The sequence below is a fragment of the Lolium rigidum genome, chromosome 4 (assembly GCF_022539505.1).
Source record: "Lolium rigidum isolate FL_2022 chromosome 4, APGP_CSIRO_Lrig_0.1, whole genome shotgun sequence".
NCBI classification, from domain to species: Eukaryota; Viridiplantae; Streptophyta; class Magnoliopsida; order Poales; family Poaceae; genus Lolium; species Lolium rigidum.
Window position 1 is genome coordinate 38,254,610 of NC_061511.1, and position 16,903 is coordinate 38,271,512.

Genomic DNA, 16,903 nt, shown 5'->3' on the forward strand with positions numbered 1-16,903 from the left:
AGAAACAGAATAAAGAAAAAAATGCAAACAAAATAAAGTGCATGTTTACGTTTAGAAAATAGATTTGGAATGAGCAAAATTTTATAACGGTATAAAAAAAATTGGTGCCTCAATATAAAGTAACATTGTTAATTCTAGTTGTTATGCCTGATATTATTTTTTTAAGTAATATAGTGTCTCAAACCATGAACATAAATAAATTTACAACTAAGACAATATGAGGCATGAAGAGGTAAGAAAATTCAGTATAAATAGGTCAAACTATATGTCTATCAAACAACCAAATTAAAAGTAAATTAATAAGGAGTGCATAGTATTCATGTTACTGAAATAATAATAAAGTATTCAAAACTGCAAGCGCTTTGTATAAATAAAAATAAAATTATTGACCATGATGGGTATTAGTTTGTGAAATAGAAGTTTCAAAACGTTCGATGCTATATTTCCAATAATGAATTGATAAACAAATGTCAAGTGACTACCCACAAATATATTTTCCAGTTTTGGATTGAGATCTGTGTTCACTCACTCGTTGTGCATGTAAAAAATATCATTTTCCATTTCTCCATATAAATATGTAAAGAAAAACAGTATTGTTTGGTAGAAACAAAGAATAAAAATTCTAAGTGAAGAGAGTGAGTGATTAAGCACTGATCTTGACGTAATTGTGGAGAGCCTACATAGAGAGCATGTGCATTGGATCTAATAAGATCTATTCGAATGTAAAAATAAAATACATTATAACATCTTTTATCGAAAAATGTAGAAAATGGCATTACTAACATGGTCTTTAAGTGTCCGTGGTATATATGAATCATAGACAGTTTGCCTCATTAGTCTCACTTTATCTAAGTTCTATATAAGGGGAAAAAGTTAGTTCATTGCATCCACGTTCCGCTCCAAGCCCCTTCTCCTCTACATATAGATCTATCCCGAGCATTTTCCATTTGATTGACATATATGTAGAACAATGTTTCCTTCCATAAAAGAAGCTTTTACTTAGAACGTCTTTTCGGGTAGAGCGGTGGAGCAATTCAAAAGGAAAGTGACATGTTACAATGGATCAATAGGTGAAGCGACGAACACGTGATTTTATATACTATAATTTTGTACGTTAATTTCACAAATTGAACCAGTTATTAGAACCTATGATCCATCAACAACCAAGTAACTTTCACCTGCAACCTAACAGCCCCACAAGCGATTTCCTTTGCGTCTGCACCGACGCCGAAACGGAGCGAATCGACGGCCATCGCCGCTGCATAATGGCCACCGTCAACCCAGAACACCAGCATCTCATCCAGATGGACAACCACGACACGGTGCAGCAGCTCGACTACGCCACTTCTGTGCGCAGCGGTCACAATGCCTCTAGACACTTCTCCAGTATCATGGAGCAGCAGCCAGACATCGTCGGCTCCTGTGGTGCTAGCCGTGATCTTCCCACGGAAATCTCCTCCTTCAAGAACCTTGACTTCAAGGGTGGCCTCCACTGCGTTTTGGACAATCGTGTATTCCACCTTCACACCGCTGAGCCAGGTATGAAAGGTTGTGCTTGCAAACTTTGTCTTCTCTTCGATGGTCTTAGCTCTGCTAATCACATGGCCATCGATACTTTCAAGCCCCTTGCAGAGCCTTCTGTCCATGTATTCTCCATTGCCACCTCTGCACTACGTACCCAGTTAGGCCACGAAAAGCATGCATGCTACCGATCACACCCTTTGTCTTCTCTCTCGATGGTTTTCGTTTTGCTACTCACATAATCATCGATGCTGTCGGGCCCCTTGCCGAGTCATTTGTATGTGTTCTTCATCCCATGAACACGTGGTGAGCAACCAAAAATAACAATGCTGTACCGCCGTTTAGTGACAAAAAGGAAAAGGCTCGAGGAAAAACTACAAGGTCACACTTCATCGGTCTAGAATTCTCTACTTAGTTACACCTAAACTTGATAATCATCTCGCTTCATAAATATTTATCAAGTTATTTTAAGTTTTGATACAGAAAAATGCCAAGTTATGTGGAATATTTAAGAAATAAATGAAAACAACACAAAGAAGCATTATAATAAATTAAGGGACATATATTGATTTGTAGAAATGTTATAATGATGACTTACTTATTAGTGTGAAATGCATTATAATAAAATACACAACCCTCTAAGTTAAGAAACAGAATAAAGAAAAAATGCAAACAAAATAAAGTGCATGTTTACGTTTAGAAAATAGATTTGGAATGAGCAAAATTTTATAACGGTATAAAAAAAATTGGTGCCTCAATATAAAGTAACATTGTTAATTCTAGTTGTTATGCCTGATATTATTTTTTTAAGTAATATAGTGTCTCAAACCATGAACATAAATAAATTTACAACTAAGACAATATGAGGCATGAAGAGGTAAGAAAATTCAGTATAAATAGGTCAAACTATATGTCTATCAAACAACCAAATTAAAAGTAAATTAATAAGGAGTGCATAGTATTCATGTTACTGAAATAATAATAAAGTATTCAAAACTGCAAGCGCTTTGTATAAATAAAAATAAAATTATTGACCATGATGGGTATTAGTTTGTGAAATAGAAGTTTCAGAACGTTCGATGCTATATTTCCAATAATGAATTGATAAACAAATGTCAAGTGACTACCCACAAATATATTTTCCAGTTTTGGATTGAGATCTGTGTTCACTCACTCGTTGTGCATGTAAAAAATATCATTTTCCATTTCTCCATATAAATATGTAAAGAAAAACAGTATTGTTTGGTAGAAACAAAGAATAAAAATTCTAAGTGAAGAGAGTGAGTGATTAAGCACTGATCTTGACGTAATTGTGGAGAGCCTACATAGAGAGCATGTGCATTGGATCAAATAAGATCTATTCGAATGTAAAAAAAAAATACATTATAACATCTTTTATCGAAAAATGTAGAAAATGGCATTACTAACATGGTCTTTAAGTGTCCGTGGTATATATGAATCATAGACAGTTTGCCTCATTAGTCTCACTTTATCTAAGTTCTATATAAGGGGAAAAAGTTAGTTCATTGCATCCACGTTCCGCTCCAAGCCCCTTCTCCTCTACATATAGATCTATCCCGAGCATTTTCCATTTGATTGACATATATGTAGAACAATGTTTCCTTCCATAAAAGAAGCTTTTACTTAGAACGTCTTTTCGGGTAGAGCGGTGGAGCAATTCAAAAGGAAAGTGACATGTTACAATGGATCAATAGGTGAAGCGACGAACACGTGATTTTATAACTATAATTTTGTACGTTAATTTCACAAATTGAACCAGTTATTAGAACCTATGATCCATCAACAACCAAGTAACTTTCACCTGCAACCTAACAGCCCCACAAGCGATTTCCTTTGCGTCTGCACCGACGCCGAAACGGAGCGAATTCGACGGCCATCAGCGCTGCATAATGGCCACCGTCAACCCAGAACACCAGCATCTCATCCAGATGGACAACCACGACACGGTGCAGCAGCTCGACTACGCCACTTCTGTGCGCAGCGGTCACAATGCCTCTAGACGCTTCTCCAGTATCATGGAGAAGTAGCCAGACATCGTCGGCTCCAGTGGTGCTAGCCGTGATCTTCCCACGGAAATCTCCTCCTTCAAGAACCTTGACTTCAAGGGTGGCCTCCACTGCGTTTTGGACAATCTTGTATTCCACCTTCACACCGCTGAGCTAGGTATGAAAGGTTGTGCTTGCAAACTTTGTCTTCTCTTCGATGGTTTTAGCTCTACTAATCACACGGCCATCGATACTTTCAAGCCCCTTGCCGAGCCTTCTGTCCATGTATTCTTCATCGCCATCCTTGATGTTGAGATTTATCTCGAGGTATACAAAATCAACCAGCACGAGTCCTCGGTCTGGGCCAGTGAGGATCAAGGATGTGTCCTCCGATTCGATGCGTTGGGGATCATCTCCGCGGCGGCGGAAGATAGGAACGCACTTTTAGTCGATACTGTCTCTCGTGATGATGGTGCCGTAGATGTCGAGCGGGTAGCCTACGTCCGAGGAGACAATCTTCACGGAGAGGATGTTCACCGAGTCTTCCAGCCCGAACATTTCTTCGTACTGGCTGTCCGTGTACCGCATTGCACAAATAGGTGCTGACGTGCTGTGATGAAAAAATAAAACCAACATCTATCAAAATTATTAGTGTGCCCGTGAGGGACTTGATAAATTGAGAGGCTAAATGGTAAAGGATTATTCGATAAAGATATGGTAAAGGATGAAAGACCAATGCTTGTGCATACACTTTTGTGTCAGTCCGTTGCCTTATATACTTAGCAAATGATATTTGAACTGCATCAAGCAACAATATGTTGTTTCTAAAACATAGATGAAACTAATTGTTTCAAAAATATGAGACTAATTAACGGCAGCTCATGGACAGAATCAGTATTTTTTTCCAATCGATCCACCAGGGAGATCGAATTTCATTACCAAAAAGAGATAACGAAATACAACGCAGCTAACTGAGAGCATCCCAGGCAGGTGCAACCAAAAACAAAAAAGAAACCGCCTACTGCTAGCATTTTAAGAGAGCAAGGAAGACTAGAGTTCTTTTTACAACGCAACAACCGACTGAACGAACTCAACACATGGAGCATCGGCGCAGATTCAGCTGGATTAAAACATGGAGATAAGTATGTATACTTGCAGAGAAACATGAAGAAAAGATTTAAATCGACCGGTTGTGAACTTGTGACAGCCTACTTGAAAATTACAATAGACCGATTTATGCACATAATCAGGTTGAAGTGAATATAGATCGATCAACATATGTATACTTGCAGAGAAACATGGAGAAAGGATGATAGCCTACATGGAAATTGCACATAATCAGGTAGCAGTAAACTGCATGTAGATCGATCAACGTACATTACTACGCGCTACGCATGTCGAAGATGGAGAAATCCCTGAGAAAAAAACGGGGTGTAAACCTTGAGCTCCTTCTTGGGACTGAACCCAACGATGGAGTCCATGATGGACTGGTGCGCCAGCACTATGCAAAATCGTGGAACATGAATAAATGTGCCAGGAGTCCAATGCAGATTTGCCCTAATTCGAGCCCAAAAAAGAGCAGGTAGAGACGACGAAAACAGAGGCTACTTACACTCCTGGTCAATGTCGAAGACCGAGAAATCTCTGAGGAAGAACCGAGTGTAGGAGCTGCCAATCATGCAGCTCCTTCTTCTACCTCGAGTTGCCTCTCACAACTCAGGCATGAACAATGGAGACACAAGGATTTGGCATTCAGCTGTTTCACACAGCCTGAACTTTTCTTCTCTGTATTCTCTCTTGGTAAAGATTAACATGCTTACAGGTGAGGTGAATATATAAGCTCACGCACACAAGCAACCGGAGGCCACGCTACCCACTAACTTCATGCACGCACGCACTCTCCCCACTAACACACGACTAGCTAAACACATGCACACACTCACGCAGCTAGCAGCTAACAACCTGAAGATAACTGACCGATTCATTCGGCCTTACTCGACGGATCAATTCTAGAACCTTAGGCGCCTGCCGCTTCTCACGGCTCAACTGCATCGCACCATACCCACATCGCACAGGCCTTGGCATCTCGCCGTCCACCACGCCTCGCTGGAGCTGCACCTCGATCGAGGACTACATGCAGAACTGAAACAAACTAATGCAGATACAAGAGAAATTAAGATTAGAGCTAACACCGAGTGTAGACCTCGTGGGCTCGTGGTCGTACTCACGGATGGAGTCCCTGACGGCTTGGTTCGCCGAGCATCTCCGCTGGGTCTCCTCCTCTTTCCGCGCCTTCTCCTCTACCTCGCGCCGGCGCCTCTCCCTTTCCGCCACCGCCCAGGCCATCTCCTTCACCTCGTCATACAGTAATGGCTCAATGAATCCGAAGTCCTCATCCTCCTCTGCAGATGCCATGATGTATGAATCCTAAGTGCGTCGGCGCCGCCGCGGAGACCGACGAAGTCACCGAGTCGCCGCCTAAAAAAAGGGAGAAACAGCACCGCCTCTTGTACGCGACTCAAGTTGAAATCGATCGTCTAGCCTTACCTTTGTTCTATCCGGACCGTCCAGATATAATTGCCTCAATCTCGATCGGCAGCCGTCATTTTAACTTTTAATGCAGGTAGAGCAGAGATCGTCTTCTCTGCTGGACTGCAATGGAGCATCCTGCCGCCTGACAACCAACGGCCTCGCGCCCTCAAGCACACATCCATCGACATGCTTCTTTTTTTTCAAAACACGGTACAGACATAGTCACTTACACATAAGTTCATACGTAAATACACTCACCTCTATGAACGTACGCACGTCTTACCCCTATGAGTACCTCCGAGAGACCGAGTCAAAAAAAAAACTTCATTCGATGGTCTTAAGATTGACGAAGTCACCATAGACGCTTCGCTGTCGACGGGAATGTCACCTCCCATCGAATAATATTCCACATTTTATGAGACACCAAAGTGTTAAACCTGTAGTTTAAACTCTGGTGGGCTAGAGATACCACTAGTCCACTACCCTTCTAAGATCATCCCTAGTGGTTCCTCTAAAGGGCCATCCAAAAACATTTAGATGGTCGTGAGGCAAAAAAAAAAGGCTTCTAGTGGTCTCTCTATCCCGTCCTCTAAATTTAGAGGAGCTCCCATATCCTTGCTCCATCCTCCAAATATAGAGGACGAAGCCACGACCATCGAAGCCAAATTGTTGCCCTGCGCGCATCTGGAGACCAAAGAAGGCGGGAGCGTCTCCCGCGACGGTCGAAATCGAGGGAGGGCGGTGGCGCTGGGCGGGGCCGATGGTGGCGCTGGGCGGCGGCGCTGGGCGGGGCCGGTGGTGGCGCTGGGCGGCGGCCGAAATCGGACCCCAACGTTGGGCGTCAGCGCTGGCCGCGGCGCTGGACCCCGACGCGGACCGGGCAATCTTCTCTGCTAGTTTTTGTACTGTGCTCCTAGTTTAGTATACTGAAATATGATTGAATTGTTGTTACTGAAATATGAATTGCATTGCCTATACTGAAATGTGATTGAATTGCTGTTGTTTGAAATATTACTAAACTATATGAGAGAAAATTTAGATGTCCTAGATATAGAGGAACCACTGAAAAACTCAGATCATCTAAAACGGAATCTTTATAGATAGTCATCTATATGCTCCATATAGAGGACCTCGTTTAGAGGAACCACTAGAGATGCTCTAACCACCCAACCATTGGTTCTCTGCTTTGGTATCTCCCTTTCTTTCATTCTTCTCAAAGTTATGACAACCTGCCATCTATGACATACTTTGTTCAAGAAATTAAAGCTCTTTATTTTTCTTGTCGAAAAGGGGAGAGCCTCTTCTGCTGTGACTATGGCACAACTTTCTTCATAAAAATGAAAGAACACTTCATTCGAACAAGACAGAACTTGGTCCAATGAAACTTCAGAACTAATCAGCAACAGTAAATTAATTGGAGAGCTTTTAGTACCCGAATTTGAAGTTGCTTAGCAGAGCCATGAACGACAAATATATAGAAGAACTACTTGTTTGAGCCCAATCAATTTAACTTTCACCACAAAACTCTCGTCAAGGTTCAACCCAACTCAAGACACAGCCACAGTTTACACCGCAACAAATTCATCACGCAGTATACTACTAACTTATTCCAACACCTTCAGTTTAGCTTTCCCGATAACAACAGCACCCGGCCAATTAAGAAGACTCAGACTTGGTGTACATCCTGACGGCAACGGCCAGGCCAAGGATGGCCAGGGGGACAAGGAACTGGAGGATTTTGATGATGAACTCAGGGGTCTTGTCCTGGTTGTAGTGCGGCTGCTTCGGCGCAGTGTACTTCGTCGTGGTGGGTATCGTGGCCACGTCGATGTCGCCGATGTAGTACTCGTCCAGCATGGCACGAGCGGTCGTGCTGTGTCCGACATCCTCAAAGTCATCAGTTGCATCCTTTGCTGTAAAAACAAGGGTCATGCCAGTTTACATTATTAGACCAAATCAAGATTTCAAAGCATCAGTAAAATCATGGTGAGGCAAGCATGACATACCAGTTGAGGACAACAGGACATCGTCACCTCCTGGGTGGTCCTCCAAAAACTTCGTCACATCATATACCTAGACAATAGAACAAGATGTTGGTCATGTTTTTTTTTTGGCAATTCAAGGTATTAAATTTGTGAGCATTCTAGCATTAGTGGAAGAGCATTGCCACATTGTTCCTGTAATGTACATAATGTACAGAAGAAAGCAGCCTTCAAAGTGAATAAAAGCAAAATGATCTACCTTTGTGAATTTATGTTATCTGAACCAAACCATCAGGCCTTTGAAAGAAAAACATAAATATTTTACAAGGTTTATATCAAATACGAAAATATGTGGAATTTACCTTACACTACACAGCTTCTTATGGTTTGAATAAAAAAATGTTTTTTTTTGCTACAACAAATGTTAAGGAACTTGCTTTCCACAGATGCACATGGACAAAGGGTAATTAAAACTCTTTTGTATCATCTTCTGCAAAGGCACACTTTTTGCAGAAGAGGATACAAAAGATCCTCGTTGATAAAGGGCACTTGATAAACATTGATAGTATCTGAAGCCAAGACACCTAGATGGTTCTTGTCGCAAGGCAGAGAGCTTTTGGATGCATAGAACAACAACCACAAAGACCGTTGATTCAACATAGATTAATATGATATATTTAGCGAACGATTACAATACCGATCCATCAGCGGACGTATAAATCAACATGTGACTTCAAAACCTATGTGACTGTACCGTCCTGTTGGTACGCCGTCAAGCAGATGGACACTAATGTACTAGGCCAGGCAACAGCTTCGAGTCAGTCAAATCATCTATGGCCTGGGTTAGCATTCAGCCTGTCTGTGGACAGAAGCTTTACTCTTTCTAAACACTTGCTGATGAACATGGTTCCCCTGTTTTTTCTACAACAATTGCTACTGTTGAATAGGAAATCGATTTATGCCCAGAATTGCATGTGGAAAACTAGAACCAAGGTTGACAAATGCAATTACTCTTGAGAAAAGATAATGTCTTGAGTTGGAGTAGGCAGGCAAGGTTGGATATGATGTACTACTACTAACCACTGTAAGTAACCTCTTTTTTTATAAAACATCCTCATGGATGCCCCTTCTACCAAGGGGCATTACAACAGTCGAGAACCAAACAGGCAAATTCTTTCAGTAACAGGCAGTAAACTAGCGAATCTGTAGACAGCCGGAACCAAAAAGACGAACTTTTTTCTGCGTGCGTCTCCGAGGTAGGGCAGGATCAAGCAACAACTAGTCTGCAAAGGTAATGGACACGCGATTCATCCCATCACAGCAGCTACCTATAAGCCACAACTAAACTAGCCAGAGAGCGGAATCGGCCGGACCAAAGCACTGATCTGGCTTTGGACCCCCATGACGAATCACTCGACGAAGCTGAGTGTTCAGCAATCGAGGGGCGCCGTGCGTGCGTCGGGGGGACGATCCGTGAGCGGACGGCGGAACAGACGGGAGGGCCGGTCAGATCTGGCGGCCCCTGGAGCCTAGCCGGTACCGCGCCGGCACGGATCAGAGAGAAAGAAAGAGGGGGTGGGGAGAGGGGACGCGTGCGTGCGTGCGTACCTTGCCGGCGATGACGAGCCAGCAGTCGTCCTTGGTGTTGTGCTTGGAGACCTCCGCCAGGGTGAGCGCCTCCTTGGCCATCTTCTTGCTCTGGTTCGAGATCCCAAGCTGATGCTGCTGCTACCTGAGGTTGAGGTGCGCGATGTGAATCTGGCTGGCAGGGTTGTGGGGATCCGGGGATCCGATCCGATCGCGTTTAAATCGCGGGGACGGAGGCGCTCGGCGACGGAAGTCTCTTGGCAGGCACCAACCACAGAGTCCAAACCGCGGACAGACTTTCTTCTTCTTCTCCGGGTTCCGTTCCGTCTCCACCACCTACCCCACCCACCAGGACCTCCTTCTGGGAGGTGTGGGACCGGCCTGTCAGACAAACAGTAAGTCAACGATGTTATGTGTAAAAAAAAAGAGAAACTTTTGCTACACGATATTTTTTTAAAAAAATTTCATGCGTTTGCAAGTTAATTGTGTCTTTGGCAGATAACAATACTACAATTTTGTGCCACATTTGCTAAAATACATCTCATGGCTAGAGACGGAAAGATTGGCATTTTTGTATGGGATGACAATGTGCCAACTTTTTCAGTTTTGGCCATGTTGTGTGTTCACGGTACCTACCAAAGACATGTCAAGCACTGTGTTTTGACAAACCCCAGAAACAAAAATACAATGTCCTCCATCAAAATTTCGCTAAAAAGATAGAGAATAGAGAGACGGGGGGCAAACTCAGAACGTACAACGGAGCGGACTTGGAACAGAATTAATTGGATGCGTACGCGCATAAATAGGCCCATAAAACCAAAAATAATCGATAAAACGAGTTCAACAAAACACTAATATTCAATAGACTGAATATAGTATGCTCTAATACCTTTGACGTTTCAGATGAAAATCGGATGAAATCCATGAGATGGTCCTAAATAATTTTCGGGTACGGATATCCGGGTGCTATTTGGCATGCCGTGTTCGGTGTCAAGTTTGGAATCGGATATCATTATCCGTCGAATTTGTTCAAGACGGTTATGGATTCTCTAAAATAGATACAGAAACTAATTCGATGCAAAAATTATCCTATACATTAACCTCTACCCACACCACACGCGATGTCTAGCCAAAATCGGAGCCTCTACATCTACTATGATGAAATCACCGTGGGCACACACACACACGCGCAGCTGAGAGAACGCAACAAATGGCTGCCCTGACTTTGAAGGGGCCAAACAATGTATCAGTACAAAGTGGAAACTCTGAAGTTTCATTACCCGTAGGATTGGTCGTCATCATCTGATAAAGTGCCTCATTTAAGCTTCATTGATGTGTGGAAAGGTATGGGAGGTTTGGCCCTTAACTATTTGGAATGCAAAGTACACCTACCCGAGCGCCGACATGTTAGACTACAAGAGCATGAATATGGTCCGGTGCATGATTGTACTTTGGAGGAGTAGCAGGTTGTACATGATGGATGGTCCATGAGGAGAAAATGGTAAAATGTGTCAAAGTACATCGCAGACTCGTCCCGGGCATGCTGACTCTGCAGCTGTTAATGAGGTCACAAAAAAATTCTTGTTAATTAAGAGCAGTGCCAATGGTAAGAAAATTGCATTGTGCAATTTCATGTTGACATATCTCCATGAATTTGTTTCAGTTTTGATTGCGCAATTGATGCAGGATGAGGATGGAACAGCACAGGTACATTAGGTTGGCGGTCGCAGGTCGTTCTTTTAATACTACAACAGAAACTTCTAGACCAACTACTTCCCGTAAAGTTAGTTCAACACTTTGTTCATGCAGCATTGTGTCTGGTCTTTGCCGAAAGGAGATGTTGAATTATGACTTGGGTTCCAGTTTTCACACTAACACTTGTCTCTGAAGTTTCAGACATACGACACACAACATAATCACGCAGACAAGAAGCCCAGCAATCTGAACAATCTGAACAGGAACTTGAAAGGAAATTTTTATTATTTCATCCACCCAGCCGTCATTTCAACCGAAAGAAAACCGTTGAGGGAAACACAAAGTAAAAGGAAGGGAAATGCAGAGCAGGAACAACTCTGAAGGACGGCTGAGACTTTCAGTCCTCTGGATGCAGCATATTTGAGCTTGTGTAGTCGATCAGTTGTCCTTGGTCGGGTAGGAGGCCATCTTGTTGATGCCGCAGAGGCCCTCGCCCTTGCCGGTGCCCCTCTTCATCCTGATGTACCCCTTCTCGCCCCACTTGTCGCCCCACGAGTTCTTCACCACGATGTAGTCATGGCCCTTCCCCTTGTCCGACCCGTACCCGACCGCCGCCACGCCGTGGTCCAGCTGCGCGCCGCAAGGACCGTCGTAAACTCCCTATGTCAGCAAAGAAAATGTTCCAGATTAGAAATCAGCTCAGACATACTTCAGACTAAATGTTCGTCCAATGACATCAGAAACATTAAAAGGGTGAAAATTCAAAATGTAATCTGACATGAGTATGACACCTGGGGCCACGTGACAGTAGTGACAACAGATGCGTTGGATGGTGTTTTTCAAATGGATGCATGCTTACCCCGCTGTAGAACTGGAAGTGCCTGCCGGATGCCTCGATGGCGACGGAGATGGGCTGGTGGGCGAGTGCCTTGATGAGGGACTGCTCGTCGTTGGCGGGCACATCCTCGTAGCCGCTGATCGCCACCGCCTCAGACTCGCTCTTCTTGCCGTCGCCGCAGCTGCCTTCCTCCATGAGGTAAGGGTATGCCTCCTCGGTGTGGAGCCCGCCGCTGGAGGCGATGTAGGAGAATGCGTAGTCCATCATGCCACCGTTGCAGCCATTGTTGCCGTCGACGCTGCAGTCGATGAGCTCCTGCTCCGACAGCGCCGTCAGGTTGCCGGTCACAATGGCGTTGATCCCTTCCACCGCCGCCACGGTCGAGAAGGCCCAGCAGCTGCCGCACTGCCCCTGGTTCTTCACGTCCGTCACCGCGCCCTTCTTCCTCCAGTCCACCGACTTGGGAAGGTCGCCGGCGTTGATGTCCTCGTACCTGAAGCTTCGGGTGCTGCTGCTCCGGCGAGCCGGAGGAGGGCTGAGGCCGAGGTAGGAGGCCTTGAACTCCTCGTGGGTGAGGTCAGCGAACTCGTTGAGGCCCAGCCAGTAGCTGGTCACCTCCCGGTTGATCTCGTCGATGTGCTTCAGGTTGTCCTTGAACACCTCGAACCGGTGCAGCTTCTCCTCGAAGCTGGCGTACGCCTTCTGGTGCTTGGCTAGCCACCTCTCGAACAGCTCGACGATCCTGTCGTGGGAGGACAGGTCCTCCTCCGAGTACCCGACGATGGAGAACTCGCTGTTGCGGGCCATGCAGGCACCGACAACGCAGAGGAGAAGAGCAAGGGAGAGCTTCATTGGGTGAGCCATGGCTGATTGACACCAGGAATGGAAGTGTTGGTTGCAAGATGGAGGAGAGGATGCACTGTATTTGTAGCCTCAGTCTCGGCATGGGATTGAATTGCTTCAAAGCAAAGGCAATGGAGAAAAGATAGAGGCAGTGCCTGACATTGCCATTGAGTGTTTTGTTAAATCATGCCAAGGCTTCAAGCTTTGATCTCTGACGGCTAGACTTTGCTTCCAAGCATGTTGTATGCTGGGTGCAGCGTGAGCATCTCTTTCTGTTTGTGGTGCCTGCAAAAAGTTCAGACATCTTAGTGCATCTGAACCTCACTAAAAGCAACAATCTAGGTTGCATATATCTGAAGTCTCAACTGGAGAAGGAAACTATACATGCTACCTGATGGATGAACTATCAGTATCAAGAGATTTTCATGTGTCATTGCCATGTTAAGGCTTCTTGCCTCAGCTAGCTGCACATAGCAAGGTACAATATCACCAGTATCTTTTCACCAGATTGCCGAACATAGAAAATACAGTAGTTTCTGGGTTTGTTCACTATATTGTTTCAGAACAGTAGTTGTGTTCCTTTTCTTTATAAAATAGGTGAACTTTTTAAAAAAGTTGTAAGGAATGTTATCTCCTGGTGACCCCACTTGCTACTTGGAGTAAAAGAGGGGCATCAAGTTCATCATGGTGTGTCATGTGCATGGATCATTCTGTGAAAATACTAGTTCCTCTTTGCAGACCAGACAAATAATCCATTGAAATATTCCATTTATATTAATAGAAAATGACACAGTAGGGAGCCTTTCCCTACTGTATTTGTGTCAAAAAAAAGACCAGACAAATAAAATAAATAAAAAAGATATATCTACAAAGATGTTTAAGGTAAATTTGAGTTTGCTGCTTTTAGCTACAAAAGAACATTTCTTTGAAATGATAATAGGAATTCTAACACAATAATATTTTTCCTCATTCATTTTAATAGTTTTTTAATACGGGGCTGATAATTTTGGTACATGCAATTTCAACAAAGCTTCTACTTTGTTTACTCTATTTAGAGCCATCATAATAAGTTCTCAGAACATCTTGAGAACAGGATTACATAAAAAGTGGCACTGTTTTCTCCGCACATTATCAAAATCAGCACCACCAAATATATTATCTCATAAAGGCACTCAGAAGACAAATAATACTCAATACTCTGCGGTAACTACAGAACTATCATTTCAGAATGTCACGAGAGAAACATGATTTTCAGCATGTAACCACTCCACTATATCAACTACAGGTGTAGGTATCACTGGATGGAGTTTGAAGATCAAAGCAGTGTAAAAGATGGCCCTTCAAGTTGGTTTCTCGTAGCTGTTCTGGTCTCTGAACTCTGCTATCTTGCTTCTGATATACTCTCCCATATGAGGCTGGATAAACATGTGCGTAGGGTCAAGAATGTGCACGATGAACCTCTCCGATGCGGGCATTGAAGCATTCAGATTGACAATGAACTGTGCCATCGGTACATCGCTGGAAAAAAATAGCGATAAACCAGTGGATCATCTGGAACTGCAAAGATATGGTAACAGGAATAAAATGGTGGAACCCATTGGGGTTTATGAGCTTACCAGGAGATGAACAACCCCTTGATTGCATTAACCATCTTTTGTGTGCTCAGGACAGTAAAATATTACCTGCTTGGCAAATAACACAGCCATGTCATTTGCAATACTGATGTTACTGGAACATCTACCAACAATCTGACACTTATCATGTAAATCTCTACGGTCACAATGGGTGAGTGTTCATTAATCAAAAGGGACAAAGACTAAATGGTCTAGGAACAGTGAAATGCCCAAAAGACTAATCACTGGTCTTTCTTTTTTTATATATCTCTGAACAAATGCTGACTGTCCATATCTTCAGTGTTCATATAGGGAACTGGCAGATGGGAAAAAAGAATCCAACATGTGGAAAAGTTTAAGGGAACAATCTTTAAGAAAAAAACATGGCTGGTAATATGTCAGTGGTGCTATTTGGAACAGGCAACAGTTTGGACAGAAAAATACAACAAGCATGGGATGGATAAGATGAACTGAAGAAACTTCAGTATTACACGTAAATGAACTGCGGAGCCCTCAAAAGTTTAATTGATGTGAGTAATATCTGGGAGAGAGTATAGTTAAAGACAGGCTATCGGTACCGGCAAAATCTCTATGGAGGGCAAGTGTCAACCAAATCCAATCAGAGGTTAAGCGTGAAGTGAACAAGATTTTCAGAGTACTATCTAAGTGAATTCCATACCTCAATGACAATAACACATGTTAACCTACAAACTTACTATTTCCAACATTAGGTGCAAAATAGGAAACCCACCTAGTGGATGGGCTTCCAAAATACCAAGTTCCAGAGAAAATATCTTTGGAGGGCAAGCATCCAACAATTCTACAGAAAAATGGATCAGATTATGTGCGAAGTGAACAAGATTTTCTGAGTAACATCTAAGTGAGCAGCTGAGTCAATGACCACTCCAAATTGCACGGCTCCAAACAATAAACGGTAGAGTGATCCCAGAAATAATAGCTTGCGCATGCCTAGCTAGAAACAAAATATTTACATTCTGCAGCTTGGATTTAAATTGTTCATGTGCAGTTGCTACTGTTCCACTGTGCTGCTAAACTCCGATGTGTTCCAATAAGCGTTTGTCAAAAAAGAGGTTATGTTCGAATTAACACAATTTCACGGTTCATGCGAAAATAATTATTTTTATCTTCAAAACAACCGATCGGCTCCACGTCCCCAGCACAAGATGAGGAAATCCATCACCTCTTCAGGTAAACAAGGCGTACCTAATTGACCCACCGGACTAGTAAAGATGAACGAGGGAGAGGAAGGCGGGGGAGCAGGGGCGCACCTGAGGATGTGGTCTCGCCGGCGCGCGGACAGAAGGAGATCCGGCGGCGGCGGCGGCGGCGGCGTCTGGCTGGAGGCAGGCAGGCAGGCAGCAAACCGCCGTCGAAGTACCCGGGTCTCAGGATCCGAAAGGTGGAAGAAGAGAAGAAAAGGCCTACGGTCGGCCCTGAACAAGACCCAGTCCGAGGAGGCCCACTAATTGAGCCCATCTGGCCTAGGGCCCAAAGCACTCCGGTTTCAGCATGAATTCTGAAATATCAAATCACTGATTTCTGCTGAATCTGAAACGAACATTAATGAGATAGGCTTTTTGTTCCTATTTATCAAGCTTTATATTCTTATATGAAATACAGAAGGCCTAGATGATCACTGGAAAACATATTCAAATATTCACGCATGATGATCCAATATTCATCCGATCCTGCAAACGTTGTCCACCTGTGGCTCCCGCTACCATATCTAGGTATGCATACCTTGTGCTAGGATGACATTACTGGCATACTAGTGGAAGGGGTTTGATTTACTCGTATCAAGCTGGCATGCTTGTATATTTGGATAGAAAAAATATATGGCTTTTCTGGAAAATCATCCATACACCTTCATCTTGTATTCTCTGACTTGATGATACATAGTTGTATTGTTATATTGAGTCGACTAATCAGAATATACGATTGATTAACTTGATCAGCGGGAGTAGCAATGGGCAAAAGCATAAATTGGAACCTTGTACTCTCACCTTTCTGATGGTGTTCTTCTTCTTAATTTATAACATGCAGTTTTCTTGCATGGTAAAAAAAAATCAATTGGGACGGTTTATTGTGGTGAACTAATCTGATAGCATGTTTTTTTTTGCATTGGGAAAGTTGTAGAAGAGCACCACGATAGGTACGCACCACTATTCACACCATCCATTTGTCATGGTGCTCCCTCATAACTTTTCTTTTGCGAGATGGTTTGTTCAAAGCAGCACATACACTCTCACTTATTCTAGACACCAC

General features: G+C 43.4%; 3 protein-coding genes across 3 annotated transcripts; all 3 read right to left on the reverse strand.

Annotated features, from left to right (window-relative positions):
- Positions 1-7,438: 7,438 nt before the first annotated feature.
- LOC124708231 (cytochrome b5-like) lies at positions 7,439-9,910 on the reverse strand. Its single transcript, XM_047239919.1, has 3 exons — positions 9,650-9,910; positions 8,066-8,132; positions 7,439-7,972 (listed from the first exon to the last, which is right to left on the reverse strand). The coding sequence occupies exons 1-3, from the start codon at positions 9,728-9,730 to the stop codon at positions 7,716-7,718; spliced, it is 405 nt and encodes a 134-aa protein (XP_047095875.1). The 5' UTR covers positions 9,731-9,910; the 3' UTR covers positions 7,439-7,715.
- A 1,718-nt stretch (positions 9,911-11,628) lies between these two features.
- LOC124708315 (cysteine protease XCP1-like) lies at positions 11,629-13,013 on the reverse strand. The gene is made up of 2 exons (XM_047239990.1): positions 12,183-13,013; positions 11,629-11,983 (listed from the first exon to the last, which is right to left on the reverse strand). The coding sequence occupies exons 1-2, from the start codon at positions 13,011-13,013 to the stop codon at positions 11,762-11,764; spliced, it is 1,053 nt and encodes a 350-aa protein (XP_047095946.1). The 3' UTR covers positions 11,629-11,761.
- Positions 13,014-14,023: 1,010 nt separating this feature from the next.
- On the reverse strand, positions 14,024-15,964 carry LOC124708316 (general transcription and DNA repair factor IIH subunit TFB5-like). The gene is made up of 3 exons (XM_047239992.1): positions 15,907-15,964; positions 14,621-14,686; positions 14,024-14,522 (listed from the first exon to the last, which is right to left on the reverse strand). The coding sequence occupies exons 2-3, from the start codon at positions 14,653-14,655 to the stop codon at positions 14,345-14,347; spliced, it is 213 nt and encodes a 70-aa protein (XP_047095948.1). The 5' UTR covers positions 14,656-14,686; positions 15,907-15,964; the 3' UTR covers positions 14,024-14,344.
- Between the last annotated feature and the right edge of the window lie 939 nt (positions 15,965-16,903).

Bases quoted from the DNA above. Each gene is read 5' to 3' on its own strand.
- LOC124708315 (XM_047239990.1), bottom strand. From the start codon at position 13,013: ATGAAGCTCTCCCTTGCTCTTCTCCTCTGCGTTGTCGGTGCCTGCATG. The intron at 11,984-12,182 runs GTAAGCATGCAT...TTGCTGACATAG, and splicing joins ACTTCCAGTTCTACAGCGGG to GGAGTTTACGACGGTCCTTG.
- LOC124708316 (XM_047239992.1), bottom strand. From the start codon at position 14,655: ATGGTTAATGCAATCAAGGGGTTGTTCATCTCCTG. The intron at 14,523-14,620 runs GTAAGCTCATAA...ATTTTTTTCCAG, and splicing joins AAGGGGTTGTTCATCTCCTG to CGATGTACCGATGGCACAGT.
- LOC124708231 (XM_047239919.1), bottom strand. From the start codon at position 9,730: ATGGCCAAGGAGGCGCTCACCCTGGCGGAGGTCTCCAAGCACAACACC. The intron at 8,133-9,649 runs GTACGCACGCAC...TCTATTGTCTAG, and splicing joins GGCTCGTCATCGCCGGCAAG to GTATATGATGTGACGAAGTT. The intron at 7,973-8,065 runs GTATGTCATGCT...TTGTTTTTACAG, and splicing joins TGTCCTGTTGTCCTCAACTG to CAAAGGATGCAACTGATGAC.